This window comes from Metopolophium dirhodum, chromosome 2 (genome assembly GCF_019925205.1).
Source record: "Metopolophium dirhodum isolate CAU chromosome 2, ASM1992520v1, whole genome shotgun sequence".
In the NCBI taxonomy this organism is placed as follows: Eukaryota; Metazoa; Arthropoda; class Insecta; order Hemiptera; family Aphididae; genus Metopolophium; species Metopolophium dirhodum.
In genome coordinates this window covers 2,376,487-2,389,269 of record NC_083561.1, presented here as the reverse complement: position 1 = coordinate 2,389,269, position 12,783 = coordinate 2,376,487, and the positions used below count along the sequence as shown (strand labels likewise).

Genomic DNA, 12,783 nt, shown 5'->3' with positions numbered 1-12,783 from the left:
GTCGGCGGCGGCGGCAGCGGGGCAAATAATGGCCGCGCGCGATGCGGTGCATAAATCTTCTCGAATTTACCTTAAAGGTCTCCCGGGCACCGATAAGTAGTAATAAATCGGTGCGAAAATAAAAATAAAATAAAAACAACCCCCGTCGGAACAAAACAAATACACATACACACACACACACACACACACTCACCCACACCCACATAAACACCCACACACCCACACGCGCGTCCAATAAAACGCACGTACGCGAATAAAAAAGAAAAAAAAAATGTGTAACGATTTGTTTGTCGACTAGTGTGAACGTGGTTAAAACGATGTTTGATTCACACACCAAAGACCTTTGACTCCACCGCCGCCGTGACACATTTTTATCCTACGCGGTGGATGTTTGTAAGAAACGCGGCAGTGGCGTCGTCTGAGGCGGCGGCGGTGGCGAGAGCGGGAAGAAAAGTGTGTAATGTAAAAAAATCGAGGCGGTCCTGCAACGACTCGACAAGCCACTTAAATCGGTCGCGTCTGGTTGAATTAAATAGTTTACGGCTCGGTCCAGACCAGCCGACCCTCCCACCACCGCCCTACAACCCTTTCCCCCCCACGCAGCATCGACCAACCACTCTCGTCAACACGATCGCGTATGTATACCCGTGAGCTGTGTTTTAACCGTATACGCGAGTAAGTGTGTGTTTGTATGTGTGTGCGCGTAATATATATATATATATATATATATATACCGATGTGCCACATACACCCTGTATTTACCCTATACTTACAACCACCCTCAAAGTTATCGGCTGTGCAGAACTACTACTACAGTGTGGGCGCAGAGCGGTGCGCGTGTATAGCCAAAGCGCGTCGGAAGTTACGGCGCAAAAAGTTTTAATTGAAAACACTTTTGGTATTATTACGACTAAGCCAACAAATACAGCGTTCTCTTCAACTCCGACCGTTTTCAACTCACCCCGTCACTAGCTCTCAGTATCTATCGGACGACACACCTGCAGGTTATGCGCCATCACCCGATGAGATTTACGCCGTGGGCGACGACGACGACGACGATCGGTATTATAATAATGATTATTCTCGAGTGCAGGAGGAAATTATTTTTTTTAATAAAATGCCTTCGTAAAATATTATCGATGTAATAGGTAAGTTTTTCTTTTGTATCGCACCGGAATGCAGTCATTAAATTATGATAATGTGTTCCCGCGGTTGGTCGAGACATTTACCGCAACCGCCGTGGAATCGTGACGACTCCGTGATGTGTGTGATGCAGGTGTGTAATTAAAATTGTATAATTGACGACTCCGGGAAAATCCAAATGAGCTAGACTTACGTCAATTTCTTTGTCAAATCGTTTCGCCACGAGTACGACAAATCGATCGGGACCAGCAACGGGGGATCGGACTGAACATTATTATCGTAATCCGCACACAACGTGGTCTGGACTACCAGCTGTACAATATAATACGAACATACAACATGCTTAATACATAATTCATCGTGTCGCACACGTATTTTAGTTAATAACAATTATTATAGCGTCGAGTATATATGTATATTAACATTATTATTTAAACGGCACAGAAGTTATGTACCAATGAATAGATGCGGTGTGTTAGACGGTGCAGCGGGCGAATCGTTCTGCACTGCCACCGAACGATAAACCCACCCCGTCTGCTGCCCTACACCCTTCCCACCCACCACCTATAAGACACCTACTACGCACACTCAACGTCGCCAACGACCGTGGGCTTAAGATTGACCGTGATTTCTCCGAAAAAAAAAAAATACTAATCAACGAAAACGGTATATACTGAAGTGATTTTTTTTTCCGTTCCATCCGGTGCACGTCGAACAGACTGTAATGAATAATATAATATATTTCGGGCACACTAAATCAAGTTACTGGCAATCGGAGAAACTCCCGCTCCTGCATTACTGTGACAGCTTAAAATCTACTTTTGTTATTATTATTTATTTTTTTGTTTTTCATCCAAAGGAAATGACGCGACACGGCAGAAGATCATCAAACCGCTACGCGTTATGTGCGCCGTGGCTCGATAGAATTTAATTTCCTACGAAAACGAAGCGCTCATATTATATTTTACAGTCGAAAATGCAATGTAATCAAGACGTATAAAATACTAAGAATGTTTATCAAACCGATGTCATTGTTATTGTCTTTAATGTGCAAACTTCTCTAATTATAACGGTTGATGTCTTGTACTGATATTATGTAAATCAGACACGAATAATAATTAATGTTTTTAATTTGAAATTCGCATTTACCTAATAAAACGAACGGACGGTACGAAAAAATAACATTTTCCATAATACAAAACATTTCAGCAAGATGCATAAAATGATAATAATTTCTAATATTTATGTATTGCGATAACTCCACTGTAGTTCCGGAAAATTCAACCACCAAATGGAAGGACAATTGCGAGTACGATTGTATACAGGGTGATTCACCGAGCATGCTCAGCCCCAATTTTTCATATTTTTAATACCTCATGAGCTTATCCAAATTCCGACAATTCGATCTACCTACTTCAAAATTATGAACATATTGTAGGTAGTTTCCAAGTTATTGAAATATTAGTTAAACTAAGGATAATAATCCTTAAAAATAGTTTTGCAAGATATATAACATATATTTTTTATTGGATTTAGTATTTATTAAAATTGTACCTTTTTTAAAAACTACGAATGTTGATTGATAAATATTAATTACTACAATTTTGAAATCACCATAGTCCTCGTATTTTCCAAACCCATTATTGACCACTGAAAAATTATCCTTAGTATACAAATTTAAATAACACGGGCAGTTTTTACTAGTTTGTCTTTTCCGAAAATGATTAAATAATGTTTTATTAATTTAGGTACAGTAAAAGAGGAGGGTCGTTATTTGAAAAACAAAATTTCGTATCTCTACGGGACACCCCTTATTAAGTAGGCAGGTTCCAACAAATCTCAATAATTTGAAAATATATAGTCTTTAGATATATTTAAAAATTCAAAAAATAAAAGTTCTGAACAACTGCAATAATGAAAGAAAAAAATTGGTGTGAATCACCCTGTATATTATGTAAACACCTATATTTTTATATTTTTATCATTTCACATTTGATTTAAAATGTTCAATAAAAAACTATCAAAGTCAGGCTGAACACACATAAACTCGACGCAAATTACTAAATAACGTTACGGAGAAAAATGTATTATCTTATCTCGAGAGGTTTATTTATTTTTATTCCGGTGGAAGTGCAGTCCATTACATCCATCGCCGTGTGTATGTATAGTCCGAACGGTTTGTTTCGGATTTGTTCGTTTGTCTCAAAAACCAAACAAAACTTTAAAAGAAAACACTGCGCGACCGAATTTAAGGCGATGTAGAGACGACGAGCAGAGAGATGGCATACACTAAAAGTCCCCGTAATTTATCAGGATTTACCTCTCAACTCGTCGGTGGCATACACAGCAGTCTTAACAATGGCGTTCTGGGTCCAAAGACAAATATGCGGTCAAGCAGACACGGTTTTTCCGTTGTTCTCAAAAGGTTAAAATCATAGACAATGACTAGTCTAAATACAGATAACATCTACGGACGTGCACGCCGTTTTTGTTTACCCAAAAGCCTCACATTACTTTGCCTCACTCATTTTAATGAGAACTGTTAAAAGTATTATTATCATTTGGTGTTTATATATATGTATAAACGTTCTTTGTAAAAAAAAAAAAAATAATAAAAAAAAACTACCTAAGCTATAGAGTCACAAAGCTCCGAACATTTACGAGTTCGCGATACACAATGACCTTTGTACGCGTATAAGTTAACCTTATGCCTTTATAACGGTCGATAACACTATTGTGTCAAAAACTCGTAATATATATATTATACGCTTTCCGTATCAAACACAAGTCACGAATGTATAGTAGTTACAAGTATTTATATATATGTGAAAAACGGATTCACACAGTCTGCTCAGTAACAATTATTATGTTGCATTTCATTTTGGTATCAGGTCTCGAACTGATCATGGTACTTAAGATCACGATATGTACATAGGGTATACGGATGATACTGGATACTTCCTTGGGCGCGGTACAATGTTTAAATATTTTATCCGGTTTTTTGAAAATCGATGCGAACAAGTTTTTCGCGGTTATCGTCGTATTAATATAAATATTATACAGGTAACCCTGCAGATCGAAAACAAACACGAATGGAGCTGCTGTGTACGTCTGGGCTCTACGGTGGTTTTTGAAACTGTCTTTGGTCTTCAAACGGTTTTAAATAATTTTTGAAAATTCCAACTTTAACGACGGTAATACATAATTTTTTATTATCAGTCTGGCTTTTTATAAATGTCCAGTTTTTCGAAATTGATATTGCCACAGGCATGAAAACGGATTTTTGACCTAGGTATTTGTTTCTAGTCATCCCAATAATAGTTTAAAGCAAAAACGCAAAAACTTTTTTTGAAAATAAATAATATGTCAAGTTTGTAAAATACAAAATATAAAATTAATAATCATTTAATACGAATTCATATAAACGTCATACATTTTACTGATTTTTTTTTTGCAATAATTTTTATAAAAACTACACTGGGAAATTGGAAATAAAAACAAAAACCAGCTTTTTAATACACCATTATTTTTATGAATAGTTGAGTGCCACACACTATAATAACAAGTTTTATGAAAATCAGGAAAAGGTATAATATCTATTATTTTAATAGTAAAAATATTAAACTGTGAGCCGTGGTTTGGCCACCCCTAGTGTCTATAATATGTAACACGGCGACTAATGTAGGCAATATTGATACATGAATGCATGCTCAGTATGTTACAACAAAACGATATTATTATTGTTAAAAGAATAATATTATGTCTGCGTGTTGACTCTTTGGCGTTGTCCGATTTATTATTAACGATACAATATTTTGCGAGTCAAATAAGAATAATTACAAAATATTAGTATTTACTAATATTTTAAGAATATTTTTCTAATATATTTTTTTTTTTTTTTGGCAAATTTTACAAGTTCTTTTCCAGACCACCGACTTATTTGGAACGATTTGAAAAATGAATCAATAATCAATATTTACAACTTATTGCAAAATCGATTTTAAAATATTTTGTAATTAATATTTTTTTGGGTTTATTTGATCAGACCATGATGGGAGGGGAGGAAGCAACAAAAGGTGATGAATCTTAATGTTTATAATTATATGAAGATTCTTTAAAAAAATTTTCTTCCAAAAATATATTTTTATAATTTTAAGGTTTTGTAATGATCCGCTGAAGTTTGCTTTCCAAATGTTTTTAGCTTAGGTACAACATATTTTTAATAACAAAATTCAAAATTCAAAAATTTTATTTGCAAAATGTTGGACTGTTTTTTAAATTTATCGGAAAAATTCAGGATGCTGGGTAAAAAAAAAATATTTAATATTGTGTTTGAAATTTTAAAATTGTATTCAAAATTATTTGTTATGCATTTTAAAAATATCGGTGTATTCTTTAAACCAATAGAACAAAGTGGAGAGGTCAACTTCGCGGACACGAGAACAATATAATGACGTTCCGTCGTAATAATAACATCATTATTATCATTAATACATCGTATATAATAATTTAAAGCACGTGCAATAAATTTCACCCGAATTTCGTGTTTTATTATCTTACTTAAAGAGGAAAAGGTCATACGTGTAACATATTATATTATTATCGTTCTAATATATATATACATATATACCGAAATGTCCTTGATCCTCAAAACGGCGCGGGTGCGTCATTACATTCGTTATTATCTAACCCCACGTGGAGCGCTATCGCCAACACACGACATCCATATTGGACAGGTACGATTTATCCTCTCTTTCAGGAATCCTCCTCTGACGTTATCTCCGCTAGCCCCCCCGCTGACTCGATAAAAATAGGTTTGCGATACGACCTACATTTTGTATATTGTAATATAAATAATAATAATAATAAATCGCCATCACGGTACCGCTCATAAATATTATAAGCGCACGACGTAGACATATATATATATATATATATATATCATGTAATAGGTACCACTACAACACACATTATTACATAATATTATATGTATGTTATTATTATAGTGGTGTTCGTGCGTTTACCTTAACATTATGTACCATTCGCACAATATCATTGTGTTATTATAAATGCTATTGATTCACGTGAACCGTGTTTATTCAGCCTGTAATAATATGCACAACACGATATAGGTATGAAACTCACCCGAGATTTCGGTCGAAAAGATCCACCGGAAGAGTATCCTTCATTAGATCCATGCAACCCCGAGCTGGGAAACTGAAAATAGAAAACGTAAAATTGTGGTTATTGATTTGCATATATACACGTGGTTACGCCATCGCGTGATATACCCAGGTTGTAGGTAGTATATTTTAACTGCAATACACGAGTGAGTACGTCGTATTGTGTTCGTTGTACGTTTACAATATTGTGGTATGAAATAAAATTACAGTCACGATATTATCATGATAATTAATACGCGGGCGACGGGAGACCGAGATCGGATGGAACTATTTCGCCGCATTGAGCGCGAAAAAATTAAAAATCTAAACCGAGGAAAAAATCGAAAATCTATAACTCAGAAAACGAGATGACACGGATATGATAACCAAATATCGGAAATGTGATGGAAATGTATGTACGAAAATAAATTCACAAATTCTCATACACACGTGTATACATATTATATTATATATTTACATACAATATATGATACTACATACGCACATACCTATATATATATTATACGTATATGGGTATGAATTATATTATACACATTTATATGTTGAAACATCGTTTGGAATATGGAGAAAGGAGAAAATAGAACATCGATTTCTCCCCGCACGCCCATGCATAAAACCCACCGCTCGCTCACTCGTCGTCCATCACCCACCCGATCGTGCGCGCACACACACACGCGCGCGCGCGTGCTATTCTCATATTGTACACCAAAGCTTACCTTCTGTGACCCTACCTCTCGGGTAGAGATGCCCATTTTGTCATGATGTCTGATTTGTACCGGGTAGATGATCTGATAATAATTGGCTCCGATGTTCCGCACCAGCTCTTGGTTCTGTCGATAATCCCGCAGGAGCCTTTCCACTTCCCCTGCACACCAAACGAAAAATAAATAAATGAAAATAATAGGTGTATATAATAATATATATATATATAACAGCCGGTGAAAACGGATGATCGCGGTAGGTACCTATATATGTTTTATTCCTCAAAATAAATACGTATGGCGTACGCGAGAGGTGAAAACGATATTGATTGCAAAGTTTGGGAGATAAAATCGGAACGATCCGTTCACGTATATCATAATATATGGATAGGCAACTATGTCGTATATTTGTATATTTATTACTCGAGATGTGCGCATGGCATCTGGCCGATGTACGACATATATGATGTATAAATACATATTATTTCTTATACTTGTATAGTTGTATCTACCTACGTCGATAATTTATTCGAATTTCTATTCTATTCGATGGACTCATATATTATGTTTGCACCTAAAGACGTATTTTCCTTCTGATTACATTAATATTAATCGACAAAATTGTAGACACTCGAATTTACGGTTAGTTCTTCCATTTGATTACGTTAAATTTACTTGAATTTATGATGCTCGAAAACTTAAAATAACTAACATACCAACATGTTCGGTGGAACCCATTATCATCTTCTTGGAGAATAAATAAAAATAAAATTATATTGTGATTTCAGTATATAATTACAATACTAAAAATCATATTTTGTAAAAAATTAACTGCCTGACAGAATTATATAATTTTAGAAATATAGTAATATTTTATTTTGAATACATATGTACAAAACGACAGTGCACAGTTCGATGAAAATTTTAATTTTTCAAAATAACTTTTGCAGTAAAATTGTAACGTTATATGCACTTAATTCTTGATGTCGTTTGTGAAGTTTTCGATAGTTTTGGTTTACAATAAATTATAAAATATGTTTAGTGCGCGTTCAGACATATTATGTACTGTATTACGAGAGATGTACGCGGACGTTGCCCCAAATTCCCGAGAAGTGCGAGGGAATGCCATCGATTCGTCGGGTCACGGATCGTTACATATAGAGACGCGTGTAAAAATCACGAAAAAATAAATATTATTTCCAATTAACGTCTAAGCCTGTCTAGAAGATTTGCCACCACAGACCAATGCCAAAAACAAATACATTAAACACATACACAATACATTTTTCCGGAACAAATGTCGACAGCTGATATGCCTGGGTTCGCCCATCATTGATTCACGCGAAACAAACAGACACGTCGTACAATATAATATTATCATGCCGAAAGGTCGTTATTGTATCTGATTGGATTAAAATCCATCTCGGTAAATCGCATTCAAAACTGCACACCACCGAAGGGGCAAAGTATTTCAACAAAGGCGCGAGAACTCGCTATGACCCTGCGGCCTCAAGACAATATTGTTTCCTTCTCTCGGGTCTGCGACACCGAAATAGAAAACGTCTTTGAAGGGCTCTGCTGACGAATTATTTCTGCGATAGATATTTGACTAATATAATATTATCATTTATATAATATTGTTGTAAATATAACGACTCGTCGTTTATTTTTTTTGTTCGTTGCACGTAGCTATAACGTTTGTCCAACAAAAGCAATGTAGAGAGAAAAGTATTTATACTGTTTATCGTGGCCTTGGTGGACCAATTTTAATACTCGGACTACTCGTATCCGTGTGAATATCGAATAAAAGACTTACAAGATTACAAAAACAATCGCCTTAAAAACCTAGTGGCCATCGTCATAAAACAATACCTGATCGCATTAAGGTCGCACGTAACACGAGTATCGCAAACGCGCAGCTAAGTGATCTCCAAATAATAACAATATTATTACGATTATAGAAAATTATAAAAATAAAAACACGAAGACAACTACAGTCTACACCTGCAGCTGTCACGTCGTTATAATAATATATTATTGTTTATAATTTTTACGGTACGCTAATTGTTAATTAATAACAAAGTGTACAAGATACCGATATTGTCTCACGGGAGCAATAAGCAAAGTTTCCGTTTCAAAGTACACGTTTGTTATAATATACATTCTATGCGTAGGTATATAGCACTCCCCCGCGAGAGTTCAAATTATATTTTCGCGTCTGGTTGAAATTATTTTAATTTTCTTGTTCAGTACAGCGTTACAGCAGTGAGCCGTTCATACACATTGACAGGAAATCTGTGCGAGCATAACTCGAGTATAAGATAAAACATTTCACAAAACTATATACGAGCTGCGCATTGTTTAGCAAACAAGAATTTAATATTTTAAAACATATATATCTGGTCAAAGAAGTGCTCGTTTGTGATAAATAAAACACAATGTTGCGAACAATAATAATAATAATAATAATAATAATAGTAATAATTGTCCCGTTATTATAACGATGTAGTTTGCGCGATTGTAAAATTCAATTTTTGTCCACCCCTCTCACTCATCGCCGGGCGAGGAGGAGATGAAAGGTTGATGATGGAAAGGGATGCCGAGAACGGCAGAGGTAGGTTGTCTTTTGTGCGCCAAGGATGATAATATTTTTTCGCGAAAGGAAATAATATTATTATTATTATTTTTTTTTTTATATATAAAACATGGAAAAAATATGATAGAGAAATGCAAAGAACATCGATTGATGTATAGGATATATAATGTAACCTTCTTGTAATATTTGAGTACAATAACTGCGCTCCGAGTATCTACTCTGATCAGCAGGAGATGGAAAAGCCGACCAGGAAACTGGTAACAACGAAAAAACCTGAATGCCACCACTCCGACCTGAGACGTCTGTATGTATATAATAATAATAATAATAATAATAATAATAATGCTCGTCCTTAAGCTTATTTATATCTCTCAAAAAACTCCACACGCAAAATACATTTTTTAGTGACATATTTTATTTTTTTTTCGTATTCTCGCGGCACAGAGACGCGCAGAGAATTATCAGAGATTTCACTCATTTCACAGCGGACATTATAATAATATATTGTAATAGTATAATACGAAAAGTCCATTATAATATTATTACTATTATTATTACAATATAATAATATATTATACGCATGTGTATGACGTATCGAATATTACATAACATAATAATACGTGCACACGTCTTACAACACCCGCGGAGGTGTTTTCAAATGCAGGAAAATTATGTATATCATTCAAGGCGACGATTCTCCAAACACGCTCGTGCCTCAATCGTATAATGTACAATAATAATGCATTTATTAAGACTTAAAGTCTTTTGATTTTTAAGTATCATACCTAGTTCTATACGAGTAAATATATTGTGTTTTCGAATACTTGGTTTTTCTATGCCTTTTTAGAAGTATTATTCTTTGGAGAAAAATAATTATTTTTGAGAATGTTGATGAAGTTTTATAAATACAAATCAAAACGATTTGTATCTGCAGAAAATCAAACTTTACAAATGTAATTGTCGATCATAATAATTTATATTATATAGGTTATAAAGATACTATGATAGTTGAAAACAAATCGAAGTCTTCAATATTAATCTATTGACATTTTATAATTTGTAACTGCAGTCTTTGTATAATAAGTAATATGAGTACCTACTAAACATTACATAAATTATTATAATATATATTATTCTGTTAAATCATATTATTAAGTGCTTGAAGTTAGATAACTAAGAAACCGCACATTCGCATTTCGATTCATTTGAAAAAATCATCTGATTAACAACTAATTGCCGGTGAGTCAATTTTATTTTACTTTGAAATAGTTATTACCTAGTTGAATTATATCTCACGCCTCTCCCCTGGAAATTCTAGACGCCCCAAGTATTGAAACACTAACTTAAATGGTGAAAACAATCTAAGTATTTAAAAATATGGTCTTAAGGTATATTTATGAACTTCATAAATCAGAATTTACATAAAAGCGTTAAGAGTTCAATTAATATTCGAGAAATTGAATATTTAATCGTGTACCTACTATGAAAAAATCGAAACGAGAACATAAAAAATTCTTCTTTTAGCTATGCAAATCTTAATAAATTAATATTATGATTTAATCATGATTATCTTAGCTCTCAATAGCTATTTTCTTTAATCGTATTATATTAATGGAATAAAGTATTTTATTGAAGCCGTAAATTTCACGAGAACTTAAACAATTAAACAAATTTTAATGGTCAGTTAAAATACCTCTATAACATGTTTTATCACGTTGTTAAACTAATGTGGTTTAATTATTTGTAGTTCTTAAACAAACGCATGTGATTTAACGCTCGATTCTTATATATATATGTATATAATATGCCTACATAATAATATGTACACGTTTAATTTAGACTTAGGTTTTTGTTTTGTATAAAAACTATATGGAACATAATAATATATACACGTACACGTGTTTTTTGATTCAAATTTGATCACGCAAAATTCTATCCGTACCATAATTCGTATTTCCAATTTATAAACAATTCAACACTCAACACATTATACTAAATATCAGCTGCGTCTACGTTTATTGAATTTTGGGTGAACCAATAAATTGTTAGAACGCATTATAATGCCCAGTTCACTCACGACATGAAGGAACAACCCGGAGAATAGCCCATAAATTAGACTATTATTATTATTATTAATAATAATAATAATAATATGTATGATTCGGTGTAATTTATCACGTTTTATATTTTATTGTAAGTGGCTTACGAATGGCAATAATTTATTATTGAAAAACAGTTTCGAAAAAAGGTTGCACTAGAAACCTTAGATACGAAATTATTTTCACCGTTCAGAAACTAGGCCGAGAATAATATTATATATTATGTTTTTTCGAAATAAATAGATGGTTATTTATTTATTTTTTTTGTTTACAAAACATTATAATATATCATGTGAAACAGCCCTGTTATAATATTTAGATAATATTAGACAGGTACATTTAATGACGTAGACAACAGAAGTTATAATAACTGTTACTAGAATATTATTATTATATACATCACGGCATCAATTAATATTACCTGATGGTATCTGTGAATATAAAAAAATAAATTAAAACTTTTATGTGGCACTTAATCAATTACCATAGTTAAAATAATGAAAAAAACATTTATTATTTTAGTTTTTAATACAAAGTGTTTTCGATCAATATAATTTGTTGCACAATTTAATAACACAGTACAAACTTCCTATTATTATAAAACCCGATACTTGCAGCACATAATCAGTGGAAACTTTTATGAACACAAATTATAATTAAAATATAATTTATATAAAACTTATCGACATTAAACATTTTAATATTGCTGGAAGCTATTTTTGTATATTATAATATTATATAAAAAACTTTAAAGGACTTTAACTTCTTTCAAATTTTAATTGAACGAAATCGGTTAGGAAATCTTATAGAATACCAACAAGTTTGCATTTTTTCAATAATACATTTTAAATCTTAAACATTTTTCTTCCAATCTCAATATAAGTACGCACTTAATCTGTATTTCAGATTATTTTTATGTTATTATTTTCGTGTTTATCAACAGTTTGGTATTTGAATATGGTTTATATTTTATTAAAATACCGGACTATTACCACAGTAGTGTCTGTTCAAATATAAAATATACTTTGTGTTAAATATATTTAATTTAAACTTATAACAAT

The 12,783-nt window shown here is 33.0% G+C and overlaps 1 protein-coding gene across 1 annotated transcript in view; it reads right to left on the bottom strand.

Moving 5' to 3' along the window:
- LOC132939787 (disintegrin and metalloproteinase domain-containing protein unc-71) overlaps positions 1-12,783 on the bottom strand; it is a 273,188-nt gene that overhangs the window by 72,368 nt on the left and 188,037 nt on the right. The window contains 2 exon segments of the mRNA XM_061007159.1: positions 6,289-6,360; positions 7,043-7,191. Coding sequence (XP_060863142.1) covers positions 6,289-6,360; positions 7,043-7,191 — 221 coding nt within the window.